Below are 20,094 nucleotides of genomic sequence, written 5' to 3' on the forward strand. Positions count from 1 at the left end.
TTTCCTCTGCTGGTGTCCAGAGAAGACACTCTGACAGCCTCTCCTCTCACCTCCTCATTATAACAATGATGGTTAACTTGTATGGTGCTAGTACTTCACAAAACACCTGTGTCTCATCTCATTTACTCCATATACAGGTCTATGAATTCTTATTATTACAATGTCCTTTATGCTGATGTGAAAATTGAGTCTTATAAAGGATAAATGATTTGCCCAGCACTGACAGAGCTGGGACTGAGACCCATGCAAATTCAAGAGCCCATGTAATTCACCATGAAGTTGGGCTCTTTGTCTTGTTGTCAATTATGATTCTCTTGATTTATCAAATCACTACCTTTTTCCCCTTGGTTTCTTGCACATACCCACGCGTAGTGAGATGCCCAAGACAGGCTACTTACAAGGCACAGCATGGCGGTAAAGGTTATCCCTTATGGTCTGCTGGAGCTCATGATCAGGAGACCCTTTCTGGAACCGCTGATTGAGAAAATGTCTCAGGTCCTTGTTCAGCCTGCCTCCTGCAGGAGATATAAAACAGAGCCCGTCAACAATAGGACTTCCTAGATACAGATCAGCCTGAGACCACTGTGCGCGTAAGCCATGCAAAGCAAATCTAGTCAACTACCCTCAGTCATCAGGAGGACTTACTTTAGGTTTTCCTCTGCAGGGGAAAAGGCAGTCAAGAATGTAATAAAGATAAAACAGCATTGAAACAGCATTAATTTGGGGGTCCCATCTCACATAACACTAGACAGCTAAAATAGCAAAGAATTTAAATGAGACTATTACATTAAAAATATGTGCCATAGATGCTTGCAGACGCTATTAGTGGGAGAGTAAATGGCTGAAACCTTAAAGAGGACAATCTAGCAATTGCTATCAAATTATAAAATATTCTTTGTCCAGGGATTCAATTGGGAGGAATTTACCCTATGGATATACTTGCAAACACCTGCCAAGATCTCCAGTCTTGTTTATTGTAGCACTTTTAAAACAGCAAATAAGCAAAAATAAAAACAAAAAAACTAGAAACAGCCAAAGGGATCAATTAAGTAAAGCACAGTTCATCCATATAACCACTATGTGCAAAGGAGATTTTTATGTGCTAATATTGTAGAAAATATATGCAATACTGCAAACTGCCTGATCCCTTTTGTGTAAAAGAAAAAAAAAAAAAAGGAGAGCATGTATTAATGGAAAGAATCATAAGAAATTTTTAACAGTGATATCCTTTAGGGGGAAGGAGTTGGGCTGGGAAACTAAAGGAGTCTTCACTATACTGACAGATAAACAGACATAGGTATATATAGATCTTTCTATTCTGTATTGTTTTCAAACACTAGACACATACTGCTTTTTTTAAAATACATTTTTTATTGTGAAATTTAACACATATACATAACAATAACTTTTTAAGTATGATTTAACAAGTAGAGAGCAAATTTCAAAGAATATTATGGGGTTACAGACCCACAATTTCAGTTATTTCTTTATTGTGAAATACATATACACAAAGGTGATAATTTTCAAAGTACAATTTAACAAGTAGTTATATAGGTAATTTCAAAGAAAGTTACACGTTACAGTTCCATCGTTACAGTTCTTTCCTTATTGTGAAATATAAGATATATACAGAAAGGTGATAAGTTTCAAAGTACAATTTAACAAGTATAGGCTAACTTTTTTTTAAATGCAATTTTATTGAGATATATTCATATACCATGCAATCATCCAAAACGTACAATCAGTTGTTCATAGTGTCATCATATAGTTGTGTATTCATCACCACAATCAACTTTTTGAAAACTTTCATTACTACAAGAAATAAAAATGAAAATAAGAATAAAAATAAAAGTACAAAAGAACACCCAAAACATCTCTTAATCATTTTCCCCTCTTATCATTCATTTACTTTTTGTCCCCCTCTTTTTCTACTCATCCGTCCATACACTGGATAAAGAGAGTGTGAGCAACAAGGTTTTCACAATCACACAGTCACACCATATAAGTTATATACTTATACAATCATCTTCAAGAATCAAGGATACAGGATTGCAGTTCAACAGTTTTGGGGATTTCCTTCTAGCTATTCTAATACACAATAACTAAAAAGAGATATCTATAAAATGCATAAGAATAACCTCCAGAGTGACCTCTTAACTCCCTTTGAAATCTCTCAGCCACTGAAACTTTATTTTGTTTCATTTCTCTTCCCCCTTTTGGTCAAGAAGGCTTTCTCAATTCCATGATGCTGAGTCCAGGCACATCCCTGGGAGTCATGTCCCACTTTGCCAGGGAGATTTACACCCCTGGGAGTCATATCCCACATCAGGGGGAGGGCAGTGAGTTCACCTGCAGCATTGGCTTAGAGAGAGGGGCCATATCTGAGCAACAGGTTCTCTGGGGATGACTATCAGGCAAATTATAAGTAGGCTTAGCCTCTCCTTTGCAGTAACAAACTTCTAAGGGCAAGCCCCCAAGATGAGGGGATTGCTTACTACAATGGTAGTCCTCCAAGGCTTGAGAGAATATGAGGAATTCCCCAGGTGGGGAAGTTTAATATTTCTAATTTTTCCCCAGTCCCTCAAGGGGGCTATGCAAATACATTTTTATTCGCTGACAAAATTACTCTGGGATGTATCAGGGCTTCATGCTAACCTGTATAAACCAACCAGCTCTCACCCCCTATTTAAGGTTCCATGTAATTATGGTATTTGAATAAACTGACCATGCAAGTAAAATTATACAGTGTGCTACAGAAAATAGATTTTCCACTAAATAAACATCTCTTCTTTTGATCCCACATAGAAGATGAAGTTTCAAAACACGGTCAATATCATCCTTTTCCCTTGAGTATGATTTACCTTAGTCCTAACCAAGTCCACTTTGTTCATATCTCTAATTAAACTCTAGTCTCTTTTTCAGCTTCTTTAACATTTGCTGTATGGAGTAATGCTGACATGCATAGCTGCCAAACTCTGGTTGTGAGTCTCAGGTGTCACACAGATACCCAAAGTTCCAGGGACTGACCAGATTATACACAAACAGCTCAGCATCTCAGAATTTAGAAATAATCGTTACAACTCATGAATACATGTGACTGCTATAAGAGCTTACAATCTAGGAAACTTTACCATAAGCCTTCCCCTGATAACCTGTGCTCTCAGACTCAATTCTCAGAGTTTGCACATTATAGTTAGTCCATATTAGTGAGACATTATAATGTTTATCTTTTTGATTCTGGCTTATTTCACTCAACACACTGTCCTCAAGGTCCATTCACCTAGTTGCATACCTCACAACTTTATGTCTTCTGGCCACTGCTCAATATTCCATTAAATGTATACACTACAGTTCATCATTCCGTTTATCGGTCGATGTACCCTTATGTCACCTCCATCCCTTGGGAATCATGAATACTGCCACCATAAACACCAGCGTGCAATGTCCATTCATGTCCCTGCTCTTAGTTCTTCCAAATATATACCCTTTAACAGGGCTGCAGGACAATGTGGCAACCCATAGTTAGCTTCCTGTGGAACCACCACACTGCCCTCCAGAGGGGCTGCCCCATTCTACTTCCCTACCAAAGTGAATGGGTACATCCCTCTCTGCACATTTTCTCCAGCACTTGTGTCCCTCTGTTTGTTTTTTTTAAAACAGTTTTATTCACACACCATACAATCCATTCTAAGTAAACAATCAATGATTCCCAGTATAATCACATAATTTTACATTCACCACCACAACCTGTATGAGGACATTTCCAATTCTTCCACAAAGAAAGAGGAAAAGGAGGGGAAAAAATGAAGAATAAAAATATAAAAGAGAGATGAAAAATAAAAATAAAGCAAAATACAATGAAAAGGTCAGACACCACCACCACCACGAATCCCTATCACTCCCTTATAACCCCCTTTTATAGACATTTACCTTTGATATATTGCCTTTGTTACAATTAATGGCAGCATCTTACAATGTTACCATTTAACTGTAGATTCTAGTTTGCATTGATTGTTTTTTTTCCCTTGTGCCATCCAATTTTCAACACCTTGCAGTGCTGACATTTGTTTACCCTCTTTTAAAAACATTCTTGTATTTGTACATTTAATCACCATCATTGACCACTCTAGGTTTCAATAAGTTATGTAATCCCAGTCTTTATCTTTTGTCTTTTCTTCTGGTGTCATACATGCCCCTGGCCTTCCTCTTTCAACTACAGCTATGTCAGATGTTACCACTGGAAGAAATTGAGTAATGGGTACACATGACCTATCTGTACTATTTTTATAACTCCCTATGAGCCTAGAATAATTTCAAAATAAAATGGTTTTTAAATGGGAGGATAGGACACTAGGAAGCTTCTCAAAGGAGATTTTAATATAAAGTTTCTTTTCTGGTGGGAGTAATAACATGGATTTGTACATTTGTGGACACTTATGGTACTGTATACCTAAAATGGGTATTTCACTGTTTTAAAATTATACTGGAATAAATTTTATTTCACAAGTTTAAAATATATATAACTATTGAGTGCCAACTATGTGCCAGGCACTATTTTAGAAGCTTAGTTCTTAATTTCCTGCCAGAGAGTTGAACTGAAAGAAAAAAAAAATAAATCTTGGTAGTTAAAGACAAATCTAGGCTTGAATCTTGACTCCATTGTTTATTAAGTGGTGATCCTGAATATAACGCTTATTCTTTGAACCTCAACTTTTCTCATCTGTAAAAAGAGAAACTGATGATCATAGTAGCTCTATCACAGACTGTTGTGAGGGTTAAATGAGATGATACATGTGACATGCATGGGACACTGCTGGCAAAGACAAAGAACTCAATGAAAGATGGACATAATCATAAATATCATCAGGTAGAATAGACAATTGTTGAGGTTAGTGGAGAAAAAACTGACATCTGTCTTGACACAGATTGTTATTCTTTTTGGAAATGCAACTTTTGGAGAACCGTAAACATACCGTCTATTCTATCGGCTTAGAAATAGCCAGAAACAAAATGCAGGCTTAAGGAAAAATTTGGATTAAAGGATACTTCTAGAGTTTCTGAAAGGGAATAAAAGTCTACTCGTGCTAATATGGTGTGAACATATGTAAATTAGTTAAACATTTAGTGCGTGCCTAATACATTCCAGGCACTGTGCTGGAACTGAAGTCCAGGAAATGAAAGCACCGGCACAACACTGAGATTTGATAGACTTGCTTTCTCTACCTCTAGTGTTCTAGTTTGCTAATGCTGCCGGAATGCAAAACACCAGAGATGGACTGGCTTTTATAAAAGGGGGTTTATTTGGCTACACAGTGTGCCAGTTTGAATATACTGTGTCCCCTAAACACCATTATCTTTGATGTAATCTTGTGTGGGCAGACGTTATCAGTGTTAATTAGACTGTAATTCTTTGAGTGTTTCTTTGGAATGCACCCCACCCAGCTGTGGGTGATGACGCTGATTGGATAATTTCCATGGAGGTGTTGCTCCGCCCATTCAGGGTGGGTCTAAGTTGAGTCACTGGAGCCATATAAATGAGTTGACAGACAGAGGGAACTCAGTGCAGCTGTGAGTGATGTTTTGAAGAGGAGCTACAGCCAAGAGGGACACTTTGAAGAAAGCACAGGAGCTGCAGATGAGAGACAGTTTGAAGACAGCCGTTGAAAGCAGACTCTTGCTCCGGAGAAGCTAAGAGAGGAAAAATACCCCAAGTGCAACAAAGAGTGACATTTTTGAGGAACTGCAGCCTAGAGAGGAACATCCTGGGAGAAAGCTGTTTTGAAACCAGAACTTTGGAACAGACACCAGCCACGTGCTTTCCCAGCTAACAGAGGTTTTCTGGACACCATTGGCCATCCTCCAATGAAGGAACCCAATTGCTGATGTGTTACCTTGGACACTTTATGGCCTTAAGACTGTAACTGTGTAATGAAATAAACCCCCTTTTATAAAAGACAATCCATTTCTGGTGTTTTGCATTCTGGCAGCATTAGCAAACTAGAACACACAGTTACAGTCATAAGGCCATAAAGTGTCCAAGGTACATATCAGCAATTGGGTACCTTCACTGGAGGATAGCCAATGGTGTCTGGAAAACTTCCCTAGCTTGGAAGGCACATGGCTGGCATCTGCTCCAAACTTCTGGTTTCAAAATGGTTTTCTCCCAGGACATTCCCCTCTAGGCTGCAGTTCCTCAAAAATGTCACTCTTAGTTGCACTTGGGGTATTTGTCCTCTCTTAGCTTCTCCGGAGCAAGAGTCTGCTTTCAACAGCCATCTTCAAACTGTCTCTCATCTGCAGCTCCTGTGCTTTCTTCAAAGTGTCCCTCTTGGCTGTAGCCACTTGCTCCTTCTGTCTGATCTTATATAGTGCTCCAGTAGTTTAATTCAGACCCACCTTGAATGGGTGGCCCAACACCTCCATGGAAATTATCCAATCAGAGTCATCACCCACAGCTGGGTGGGACACATCTCCATAGAAACACTCTAATAATTACAATCTAATCAACACTGATAACATCTGCCCACACAAGATTATATCAAAGATAATGGCATTTCGGGGGACATAATACATTTAAACTGGCACATCTAGGTATAAGGTATTCTGGAATTTGACTGAAAGAATTATAATGTTGACCAACGGAACGCCCAAGGTCTAGAACTCTAGGGTTATATTCCTCTTAGAAGACCACAGTTCTAGACATTAAAAAGACACTGACAGCTATTGCTTGAGCCATGAATAGCAAAGATGCTTGTGGTATCCACAGACAACCAGATACACTGCCTGAGCCAAAAGCAAAAAAATCCAAAGAAGATGCAGTATCACTTTATCCCATACATACCACAGGTTCACACATCCTTATGGATCATGTGAAGTAACTATCAAGATAAAATGGGGCATATAAATTAGAGAGCATTCTTGAAATAGCCACTTTTGGTTTATACTTGAGATTTACATTAAAACTAGCCAAACTAAAAAATTAAAAGAATTAAAAAAAGACTAGCCAAGCAACTAGAGTTTACGATCCTCAGACTAAAACTTCTCTCTGCTGCGTATGCGCAAAAGGGCAGGGTTAACTATGCTGCTGGTTAACATTTACTCTGTGCTCCGTGACATTTGTAAGAGAAAAGCCTAACCTTCACATTCATTAAGAGTACTGTAATTTTTGGCATCTAATCTCAAATTAATTGCCAATTATTCATGGGACATGTCTATAAATCTCCTAATTGTCAAGGGCAGTGAGCCAATGAATAAATTGCAAGAAGGAGAGTCTGTCATATTATCTTCACTTTCTTTGAAATTCAAGATTTGTTTTGTAAATGGAAAAGAGAATACAGGTCAGGAATATGTAGAACTTTTTCCAAGAAAATGGTTCAGGGATTATTTTAAGACAATTTTATAATTTAAATGGGAAAAATGTGACTCAGACTTGTCCTGGATATGCCATCATTTTATATTTTTATATCTTATCTGTATTTCTGGACTCTCTTTTAAATTTCAAAGAATATATCCTGGGCTTTTTGCATTCCTATTATTTTATAAAAATTTAATCATGTCGATCAATGTAATTTTTGTTAGTTTTTGTAAAATGTTATATAATATTCCTTTTGAAAAACATAACTTACTTTATTTCTCTTTCACAGAAAATTAGACTCTTTCCGATTTTTTTGCAGTTACAAAAAGTGCTGCTATAAAACCTGTCTTAAATTTAAAAAAATAAATGTGTGAAGTTTTTTTTCCTCTGTACAATCTAAACCTGGAAAAGGGCGTGCATATCTTCAACTTCTCTGGCTATTGCTAAATTCTTCTCCCAAACGGTGGTACCAATTTACCCTTCCACCAGCAGCTCTGGAGTTCCTGTTTCTGCACACCCCGGCCAACTTTTGCTATTGTCTGTCCCCAAGACCACCTCCAGATTCAGTGGTTCACTAGGAGGACTCATGCCTCTGATTTATTACAGCAAAAGGATTCAAAGCAAAATCAGCAAAGGGAAAGACACATGGGACAATGTCCGGAGGAAACGAGGCACAGGCTTCAAGACTCCTCTCCCCGTGGAGTCCGATGGGATGGGCTTAAGACCTCCAGAATGAGATGTAACAACACGTGTGAAAAGTTGACAACCAGGGAAACTTTGAGCCTACACACCCAAGGCTTTTTGGGGGGTGCTGGTCACACAGACAGCCCTGTACCAAAACTTCAGACTCCCAGAAGAAAAGCAGGTGTACAGCAGAAACCACCTTGCTTGTACAGTTTAGGCACAGTGAGGAACTCTTATCGGTTCTGGGAATGATGGGGACCCTCCAGACACCCATGTTTTCAGATATCCAAAGGCTGTCCTTGTAGGCAGCCCTTTCAAAGGACAGAAGCCCCTCCTGCACAGTCCTTCTTTTAAAATTATTCCCAATACAGTAAAGGTAAAATGGTACCTTGGTGTGATATTAATTTACACTTACTGGTTACTACTAAGTTGTAATTGTCTTTTGTGTTTCCTCTTCTGTGACTTGCCCATTCATATTCTTTGTGTATTTTCCTACTGGGCCATATTGTTACTTAATTCTTATCTTTGCTTTTACTTCTTATTAGAGTAGGTAGAGGTTTATAGAAAAATCATGCTTAAAGTAGTACCAGTTTCCCATACATCCCCCACCCGTTACAGAGACAAGTGTTTTGATAAGAAGACCTTCTTTACACATTCTGGATTTGAATCCTTTATTAATTATTTATACTGCAAAATTTGCTTATCATTATTTAAACATGAAGTTAACCCCCAACATATCTGACTTGTGTAGTTTTTCCAACTTGTCCTCTCATATGCTAGAAAATTTTCTTCCAAATTAACTGGAAGCATCATTTTCAAGGTGGTGGGTTATCAGCAGAGTTTAATGCTGTGATTCAATATCCTAGGATACAGACCTTAAGGGACAATGCTATCAGTAGATATCATTTACATGACCATTTCCTGAGAGTACTCTTAACTCACCCATTTCGAAATGAGGTGGCAAAACACAACTCCCTCCCTGACTCATACATGTGTCAGAACATCCACATCCAAAAGGCCAAGGAATCGTGTTTCATTACAATTAGAATCCATGCTTCAGTACATTTCAAGCTGTCAATGATGAAGAAAACTTGCATAAGTATCTTTAATCACATTTCCATGTGGTTCTGCTTTTGTACACAGTTTCTTCAAGGAATGATTACAGCTGTAGGAAAGGTACATTTATTAAGACAATACAAATGATTTATATTGCAGTGGCACTATCACGGAAAAAAAAACTGTGTAGGTCAGCATTTTAGATTTACAAATAGAGATGGTTTTTTTAAACACAAAATTATATGCTGAAATGCAAATTAATTTTATAGTCACTCAAACTTAAAATCCAAAATACATTTAAATAAACTTCATCTAAAAAAGAGGCTTGCTATTTGTTTCCAAACAGGAGGGAGGGGAAAGACGGTGGCATAGAGAGGAGTGGAACGTAGTTAGTCCTCTGGAGCAACTAATAATCAACCAGGAACAACTAGTAAATAATCTGGAAAAACTGCTGGGGGGCAACTGTGACTGTCTACACATTGTACAGCGGCTTGGATTGGGTGGAATGGATGAGATCACAGCATATCTATGAGTAAAAATCACGGAACCATGCTGGGACCCCCTCCCCCCATGGCAGGCTAAGCTACAAGACCTTGCTGTAGGAGAAAGCAGGAGTCCCGGAGCAAGTGAATATAGCTCAGGCCAGCTCCAACTGGGGTTTTAATTAACAAATGTGGACTGCTGAATACAAGCTGCAAACATAGACAAACCCCTAACAAGTAGACAGAGGCTTTTAGTGATGAATGACCTTAAAGAGCCAGAAAACACCTTTGCTCTGAGTTCAGGGAAGATATGGCAAAAGAGATGAAGGCTATAAAGAAAACACTGGGTGAACATAAGGTAGAAATCAAAAGTTTGAAAAAACAACTAGCAGAATCTATGGAAATGAAAGGCACAACACAAGAGATGAAAAACACAATGGAGACATACAACAGCAGATTGCAAGAAACAGAATAAAACACTCAGGAACTGGAGAACAAGGCACCCGAAAGCCAACACACAAAAGAACAGACAGGGAAAAGAATGGAAAAATATGAGCAACATCTCCGGGAACTAATAAGGACAAAATGAAATGCAGGAATGTGCATGTCATGGGTGTCCTAGAAGGAGAAGAGAAGGGAAAAGGGGCAGAAGCAATAATAGAGGAAATAATCAATGAAAATTTCCCATGTCTTATGAAGGAGATAAAATTACAGATCCAAGAAGCACAGCATACCCCAAACAGAATAGATCTGAATAGGCCTACACCAAAACACTTAATATTCAGATTATCGAATGTCAAAGATAAAGAGAGAATCCTGCAAGCAGCAAGTAAAAAACGATCCATCACATACAAAGGAAGCTTGATAGGACTATGTGTGGATTTCTTAGTAGAAATCATGGAGGCAAAAAGAAAGTGGGGTGATATATTTAAAATACTGAAAGAGAAGAACTGCCAACCAAGAATCCTATATCCGGCAAAACTATCCTTCAAATACGTGGGGAGTTTAAAATATTCTCTGACGAACAGACAATGAGAGAGTTTGTGAACAAGATACCTGCTCTACAGGAAACACTAAAGGGAGCACGACAGACAGATAGGAGAAGACAGGAGTGAGAGGTTTGGAACACAATTTTGGGTGATGGTAGCACAACAATGTAAGTACACTGAACAAAGATGCCTGTGAGAATGATTGAAGGAGGAAGGTTAGGAACATGTGGGTCACCAGAAGGTAAGAGGAAAAATAAGGACTAGGAACGTATAACTCAGCGAAACCTAGAGTGCTCAACAATTGTGATAAAATGAACAAATATGTTTTTACATAAGGGAGAAGCAGTGAATGTCAACCTTGCAAGCTGTTAAAAATGGTGTGGTACTGGGGAAAAAAATACCATCAATGCAAACTAGAAACTATAGTTAACAGAAGCATTGTATCATGCTTCTTTTAATGTAACAAAGGCAATATACGAAAGCTAAATGCCTATAAGAGGGGGACATAATGGAGGGGTATGGGAGTCTTGAGATTGGTGATGTTGTCTGACTCTTTTATTCTACTTTAGTTTAATTCTGTCTTTCCTTTTGTTGCCTTTTAACTGTCATGTTTTTTTCTTTCTTTTTCTTTTGTCTCTCTAACTTCTTTGACTCTTCCCCCTTTGTGGAAAAAATGGAGATGTCCTTATATAGATAGTGGTGATCTTGGTGAATGCATAAATATGTGATTATACAGGGAACCACTCATTGTTTACTTAGGACGGAATGAATGGTGGGTGAACAAAACTGTCTTAAAAAAACAAAAACGGGTCGATGAAGAAAACTTGAGGGCACTACATTGAGTGAAATAAGTCAGACAGAAGGACAAATATTGCAGAGTCTCACTGATATGAACTAATTATAGTATGTAAACTCATAGACGTGAAATATAAGTTACCAGGATATAGAACGAAGCTAAAGAATGGGAAATTGTTGCTTATTATAAGCAGAATGTTTAACTAGGTTGAACTTAAGTGTTTGGAAATGGACAGAGGTGATGGCTAGTTGTGAGAATAACTAACAGTGCTGAATGGTGTGTGAATGTGATGGAAAGGGAAAGCTTAGAGTCATGTATGTCACCAGAAAGAAAGTTGGAGATTAAAAGATGGGAATGTATAAAACAGTGAATCTTGTCGTGGACAATGTCTGTGATTAACCGTACAACTATTAGAAATCTCTTTCATGAACTAGAACAAATGTATGACACTATAACTAGAAGTAAATAATAGAGGGGCATATAGGGAGAAAATATACCTATTGCAAGTTATGTACTACAATTAGTAGTATTTTAACATTCTTTCATCAACAGTAACAAATATACTATCCCAATATTATGAGTCAATAATGGAAGGGGGGTGGTTAGGGGTATAGGAGGGTTTGAGTTTTCTTTTTTTGTCTTTATTTCTTTTCTGGAGTAATGAAAGTGTTCTAAAAAGTGAAAAAAAATTGTGGTGATGGATGCACAGCTGTATGATGGTACTGTGGGCAACTGATTGTGCACTATGCATCTTTGTATGACTGTATGGTATGTGAACAATTTCAATAAAATTAAATTTTAAAAAAGTAATATAAATAGAATATGATTTGAAAAATACACAAAAGTACAATAAAGAAAATTTAAATGACCTCTAACTTCATTTGCAGTACACTTTGATACTATTTATCCTGTGTATATACATAAATATAAAGAAATATATACATATCTAATCACTCATACAAGCTGCTCATCCAACAAATATTAAGTGTTTACAGGCAGATACTCTGTGAACCCTGAGGCTGTAACAGTGACAATCCAGAGTTCCTGAGCAGGGAGTGCTATACCTGTTTTAGGAAGGATGGACAGGGATGGCCTCTGGGAAGAGGCAGTTGTGATGATGAGAACTAGTTAGCTATGCAGAGAGTGGGGACAAGAGCATTCCAGGCAGAGGAAACAGCATGTGTAACGATTCTGAAGTAGAAACGAGGTTGGTGTGTTAGAGAAACAGCATGAAGTTCAGACAAGGATGGTGCAGACTGATGTTGAAAAGAAGCAGGGGCCAGATAATTTGTGCCTCTCAGGGCATGACAAAGAGTTTGCATTTTATTACGTGCAGTAGGAATCAATGAAAGGGATTTTACTCATGGGGTTTTAAGATCTGGTCTAAATTATGAGATTACTTTCGCAGCTGCATGGAGAACAGTTTACAGTGACTCAAGTGTAGAGGTGGGGAGGCAGAGAGAGTGCTGGTGATCACAGGAGACCTGAAGAGGTCCGGCCTAAGGAAATGGCGGGAAGAGGGGCAGGAGCGGATGGATAGGAAACAGAATTTAGAGTTGGAACTGGTAGAGATTGCTGATGCAAGAGAGGAACAAAAAATGACTCAATATTTGGGCTTAACTGGTGATGAATGGGTGTAAGCAGAACAGAGTTCATTAAATAGGAGATCAAAAAAAAAAAAAAAAAAAGAGAGTTCCTATTAAATACCAGATATATGGGATCATGCCATATATATGGATTCATATCTGAAGCATCAGTAATTTATTTGTGTTCAAAAATATAGTTTTAGTTACTAAATGGTATTTTATCTTATCAATTCATCACAACCTATTTAACTATTCCTAATTATTAAGCATATAAATTGTTTCCACTATAATTATCATCCTTGTACAAAACTTATCTATAGTTCTGATTATTTCCTCAGGATCCTTGAAGTGGAAATATTGGGGCATAAAAATATTTAAGGTTCTTGATACAAATTCCCTCCAAATACATTGTATCATAAACCTATAACTCCTCTAATAAAAAAATAAAAAAACTTAAATGTCAAAATATCAGTTCCCTTGATCCAGCATGATTTTAAATGACTCCAGAATACCTATGTGGATTCATCAAAATATTAACAGTTTCATGTTAAGGACATTTAGATTATTTCCCTTTTAAAAAAACTTATTGTTATAAACAATACTGTAATGAAGAGCCTTAAACATAATTATTTGATGAAATTTCCTAGAAGTAGAATTACTGTAATAATGAGCATGAACATTAAACATTCTTGCAACATACTGACAAATTGTTTTCCCGAAAGGTTACGCTACTTTCTACCAAATATTCGAAGAAGTTCAACATCACTCATCGGACAATTACAGTGTCAAAATGAAAATGATTTTTCTCCTCATAATTACGTGATTTTATTTCCCACCAACATTTCACAAATGCCAATGATGTATTAGAGATGAAAGCAGAATAGGTGGTAAAACTATGTTTCTTTTCATTTTGAAAAAACTGCTGGTTTGAGCAAGAAAATGAATCTGGGAAACTGCCTGTTGAGAAATAATGGTTTCCGTTATCATATCTATTTAAATTTAAAATAAAACAACCCACAAATCTAATAAACACACAGACTGGGAACCCTCAGTATGCTGGTTACGTATAGAATTACTTCAATTCCTCCCTACCCCCAACATGACATGTAAGCATTGGTCTAGATCAACTATTTCTACAAAGGGCCAAGGGTCAGATAGTACAAATTTTCAGCTATTGCAGCACATACAGTCTCTGTCCAACTAACACAGTGCCTTTGTAGTGTGAAAACAGCCACAGACAATAGTAAACAATGTGTGTTCCAATCAAACTTTACAAAACAGGCAGTGGGTGTGGCCCATGGGCCATAGTTTGCCAACCACTGGTCTAGATGTTGACCCTGCATCTCCAGGTGAGCAATTCTCCTAAAGCAGTTCTGGGGGTAGAGCTGGAGGTTAATCTAGGTCAGTGTTTCTCAAAGTGTGGTCCCCAGATCAGCAGCAACAGCATTACCAGGGAAACTTGACTGAAATGAAAATTCTCAGGCTCTACCTCAGACCTTATGAATTAGAAACTCTGAGGGTGGGGCCCAGCAATCCATGTTTCAACAAGCCCACCTTATGTTTTAACACAATGATCCTAGTACATGTTCAAGTTTGAGAACCACTGGTCCAAGCCACACCCTTGTCCCCTAACAAAATGTTGGAGGGTTGGGTACTGAAAGTGAGACTATTTACCTGTTTCTCATGAACATTCCCCATCTCTCACAAACCCCATGTACTGCCACTCTACCCTGCCACTGGTCTAGAGACAACACCTTATGATAATGGGCCACGCATGGCAGTACCTAGGCAGGGGGCTCCTCGTCAGATATGCAGCGATGAATCCATGCCCCTAGTGATACAAAGTCAGTAAAACTGAAGTAAAAGCAAGAAAGGGGGATAGGAGTGGACACAGGCAGGGGGAAGGAGGGAGGGAGGGAGAGAGATAAGGAGAGAAAAGTGTGGGGAGTCTGTGATGTGCAACAGAGGCTGCAGGACTGATTTATGCATGCTGATGAGGCTCTAGAAACCACTTATTTACATTAACTCCCCATAAGGACAAGCATGAAATATTTTGCTAGTACTTCAGGAAATCCACTTTTTATTATTATTTTCTATCTGACTTCACTAGTCTTTTCCTCCTGGTGACTCTTTTCAAACAAAATTTCATCCTACAGTGAGAAGAAACTTGAATTAAGCATGGGAAGAAAAGCAAGCTTAGGCTTAACTTCCATTATCTCTATTTTTTCACTATTTACAGCCTTTTTTTATTTAAAATTAAATTCAGTTTTATTGAAATATATTCACATACCATACAATCATCCATGGAGTACAATCAGCTGTTCACAGTATCATCATACAGTTGTGCATTTATCACCCCAATCTATTTTTGAACATTTTCCTTACAGCAGAAAGAATCAGAATATGAATAAAAAATGAAAGTAAAAATGAACACCCAAATCATCCCCCCCATCCTATCCTATTTTTCATTTATTTTTTTGTACCCATTTTTCTACTCATCCATCCATACACTGGATAAAGGGAGTGTGATCCACAAGGTTTTCACAATCACACAAGTTCACCCCTTATAAGTTACATTGTTATACAATCATCTTCAAGAGTCCAGGTTACTGGGTTGGAGTTAGATAGTTTCAGGTATTTTACTTCTAGCTATTCCAATACATTAAAAGCTAAAAAGTGTTATCTATATAGTGAGTAAGAATGTCCACCAGAGTGACCTCTAGACTCCATTTGAAATTTCTCAGCCACTGAAACTTTATTTCATTTCATTTTGCATCCCCCTTTTGGTCAAGAAGATGTTCTCATTCCCACGATGCCAGGTCCAGATTCATCCCAGGAGTCACATCCTGCGTTGCCAAGGAGATTTACACCCCTGGGAGTCAGGTCCCACGTAGGGGAGAGGGCAGCGAGTTCACCTGTCGAGATGGCTCAGTTAGAGAGAGAGAGGGCCACATCTGAGCAACAAAGAGGTACTCAGGGGAAGACTCTTAGGCACAATTATATGCAAGTTCAGCCTCTCCTTTGCAGTAAAGAGCTTTGTAAGTGCAAGTCCCATGATAGAGGGCTCGGCACATCTACCACCAGTCCTCAATGTTTGTGTGAACATCAGCAATAATCCAGGTGAGGAAGCCCGACACTTCCACATCCTCCCCCAGCTACTCGGGGGGCCCCAAATATACATTTTTATTCTCCACCCAAATTACTTTGGGATGTATTTACAGCCTTTTTTGTTTCTTAGATTTATTCCAGTTAAACTAGGATAGTGGAATAGCATCTGTTTAGAAAAAAACTGTAAAGGCTTTAGAGCAAGAAAGCAGAAAGACAATGGTCCCTTATCGGCAGTGTAATATAGCTGATGTGAGCTTAGTTAGGTCCAGCCCTCATTAACGGCATGGCCTCACCAAAAGCAGAAATCAGAAGTCTCTACACTCAGACCCTAGAGTGGCAGTGGATGATGTGCATCCCTGTGCCCTTCAAGAAGACACTAAATTCTTGAAAAGCTACTTCATTGCCATCTAAGGGAACTCTGCTCAGCTCACTTGCTGGACTTTAGTCATGATGATGAGCATGTACCCAGGCACCGGGCCAACTCATCCCTTGACGGGCATGACTTCCTTGAAGCTTCTCTCCAACTCAATTAGGTCGAGTCTATTTCCAGTCACATTTTTAAAGAAGAATAAACTGAGGATCAGAAATTGCACCATCCCCCAGCTAGCAAGTGGCAGAGGATGGTCTCACACCCAGGTTGCTATGATGGCTGGTGTTCTTAACTAGGGTGGTACCCTAGGAGGAGTTCCTGATAGATATGATAAGGACCAACTTGGAAGCACCAACTTAGAAAATAAAGGCAAAGAAAGCAACATAAATTCTTCCTATATCTGAGTTCTTGCACTTGCAAAGGTTTTTAAAAGTCTCTGCCTTTGGGAAGTATTCCAAAAGTGTAAGGGGCATTTGGGGAGCTTGTTAATATAATAAACACCCCCACAGGGTGCCCTTCTCTTAATAGTATGTGGTTAAAAGCAAAGGGTCGCAAGCCGGATTTGATTAGCTGAGATTCAGGAGGGGCATTTGCCAGCTGTGTGGACTTGGGCAAGTTGCTGAGCTTCCCTGAGGCTCAATTCCCTAATGTATCACTGTAAGGATAACAATAGTATCAGCCCAAAATAGTTGCTGCGAGGCCCAATGAGGTCATGCGTGTAAAGCACCTGACACAGTGTCTGGCACACAGTCAACATATGTAATCCATATGTTAACATATGCCTTTGGAAGGTCTTCCAAAAGACTACCGTAGAAAATGGTCATTCCCTTAGTAAGGACCATCATGGAGTCAAATCCATGGGATGAAAGTTTGTGGGGGAAGAGGATATTTTCATATTCTCAAGTACCATTCCACGGGTATCTTATAAATTACGAAGGGGTAAACATGCATCACCTATGAAATGTTCTTGAAACATTTGCCTGAATTCTTCAAAGGATTCAGTGTCATCAAGAACAGAGGGAGGTGGAGGGATGGGGACTATTTTAGACTGGAGATAAATGGAATGTGCAAGCTTGACTGGATCCTGAATTTAAAAAAATAAAAAACAACACCACAAAAGACATTTTTGGCTCAGTAGGGAAATGTGAGTATGAAACGAAAAATTTGGTGATGTTATAGGGCGAGCTCTGACGTGTGGTGTCATGGTGTGTAGGAGTGCCCTTGTTTTGGGGGAAATGCTTGCTAATTTAGGGATGAAGTGCCATGATATCTACAGCCTGCTTTCAGATAATTTGGCAAAAGAGAAACATCTGCAAATGAGTTATAGAGAGATGGAGTAGCCATGGTAAGAAGTTAATAGTTGGTGAAACTTAGTGATGATATTTTATGGTGCTCTATCAACTTTACCAGGGGTTTAAAAATTTTCAAAATAAAATAAAATAAAATTAGTTTCTATCTTTCTAAAACAGTTACACTCCTAATGCTATTAGAAAATATCCATGACTCCCCATATAAAAACAAAGACTGACTTTCCACCTAAACTGCCACATTGTAAAGTTGTCCCCTATCCACCCAATGCCTATTGTAGGAAGAAACCAAGAAAGTGGAATCCGAATGCACTGGCTTCCACAGAACACTCAGCCAGGGAGTATAAGCTAGGTTCCTTCCCAGAAACCAGTCCCCAGGATTGAAGCCTGTATACCCTTCGGTTTTAGAACTCCACTGACGAGTGAGATTTTTAGAATGTTTTATGCAAATGCAAACTGGGACCCCATTGGCATTCCATAGCCTTGAACATCCCTAGTAATTAATACAGCTGTTCCTCTACCCTCCCAGCCCCACTCCAATGTATTCTCTCAGATGGACACGGATAATCTAGGTCACAAACCGCACTCTAATATGTTCTGATAAAATTCACGCAACAGGGGACTGGGGCCAGAGTCCCAAGCACTCTGACCTACACTGGGAGATCTTGTACCAACAGGGATTCAGCAGACCAGGCCGTGTCAATTTCTGCTGGGTGGTGAGAACAGAGACCACTGGAGATACCCACGTGGTTTGGCGGATTTGAAACTGATGAGACCCGTTCCCCATGAGCAGAGCGTCCCTATGAGTCTATTCTTCACACAGCACTGTCTTAAATACATTTCAATGCCAGAGACAAAAAAAAGTCACAAGTTAACTGCCATATTCACAGACAAGGTGGGATGGAAAGAAAGACATCTCAGGCATGAGTGAGATTCCAGAGCAGAGACCAGCAAACTTTTTCTATAAAGGACAGATACTAAGTATTTTAGGCCTTGTAGGCCATAAGGGCTCTGTCACTCTGTCACAGCTATTCAGCTCTGCTTTTTAAGCAAAGAAAGCACCCCTGGCAATATGTAAATGAATGTATATGACTGAGTTCCAATAAAACTAGCAGCCAGCTGGATTTGGACTGTGGGCCATAGTTTGCCGAACCTTTTTCTGGAAGACTGTGTTTCTCTCAAACATTTGCTGCAATTTCCTGAAATTGCCAAGGGTGGGCATGTTTGTGCATGAGGGTGGGTATGAGTGGTCCTCGGTGTTTGAACCATTCCATTAGACAAGGAAGGCAAGCAGTGGGTCTGCTCTGAAGTTGTTTAAAAAAAAAAAACAACCAACAAGCTAAAAAAAAAACCATCCCCAATTCCCGTAGAAAGCAAAATAGTAAAATAACATCATACATTAAAAGACCTAGATAACCATTTAGAGAAATGTATTAAATGCTCCCTAGAATAAAATCTATCAGAGGTATCAATCTTCAGTTTATACAAATAAGCAGAACAGAAAAACTTGTAAAATTATAAATATACATAATGATTATAACTCTGATGTTTTATCATAGATCACTTTTATGAAGATTATGTCATTCAATCATTCCAAAAATCAGTGACAGAGGTAGCATTATCCCCACATTAAAACAGATGAAGAAACTGAAACTCCCAACACTGAGTTGATCCAGGGTTAGAATCCAGATTCTCTAACTCTTAAGCTTCCCTGTTTTCCCCAGTGCACCTTTGTACTTCTAAAGAAGGTATCTGTCCTGCAGCAGAGTAAAACTTTGTTTTGCTTTCTTTAAATACATTTTTTATTGTGAAATTTAACATATAAACATAACAGTGATAACTTTCAAAGTAAAATTTAACAAGTAGTTAGCAAATTTCAAAGAATGTTATGGGTTACACACCATTGCAGTTATTTCCTGCTAGCTATTCTAATACCCTAGCATCTAAAAAAAAATTTATATAAAGATTCAGTGTTTGTAATCCTTTGTTAAATCCTGCCATGTCTGTTGCTACCCCTTCCTCTTGTTTCATCACTTTCTCCATCTTCAGGGGTGTCTAGGCAGTGACCACCCTAACTTGTTCATATTGAAAAGGGGTGTCAACATTAGGGGGAAGGGGGCTGCAACTGACTGTTGTTCTTCAAGAGGCTGTTGCCTCTGGGTTTTAGGACTTGTCTGGCATAGGAACACTCTGGTACATTTAAGTTTCTGACAGACAAACTGAGTGAGAGAAACTTTTATAGAATCACAGCTAGGGACCTAGGTATTTCTGGACTGCTGTTGGTTAGGGCTTGGCAAACTGTGGCATACTTTGTTTTCTTAAAATCTTATACTGATATTCTTTAAAACTGTCAAGGTCATGG

At 38.6% G+C, this 20,094-nt stretch overlaps 1 protein-coding gene across 11 annotated transcripts in view; it reads right to left on the reverse strand.

The window, feature by feature from the left end:
* The window catches only part of MAGI1 (membrane associated guanylate kinase, WW and PDZ domain containing 1), a 712,862-nt gene that overhangs the window by 262,353 nt on the left and 430,415 nt on the right, over positions 1-20,094 (reverse strand). For all 11 annotated transcript variants that reach the window (XM_037799909.1, XM_037799906.1, XM_037799902.1 and 8 more), the window contains exon 2: positions 398-515. In XM_037799909.1, the coding sequence (XP_037655837.1) occupies positions 398-515 (118 nt within the window). The remainder of the gene's footprint in view (positions 1-397; positions 516-20,094) is intronic.

The sequence above is a fragment of the Choloepus didactylus genome, chromosome 1 (assembly GCF_015220235.1).
Source record: "Choloepus didactylus isolate mChoDid1 chromosome 1, mChoDid1.pri, whole genome shotgun sequence".
Lineage (NCBI taxonomy): Eukaryota > Metazoa > Chordata > Mammalia > Pilosa > Megalonychidae > Choloepus > Choloepus didactylus.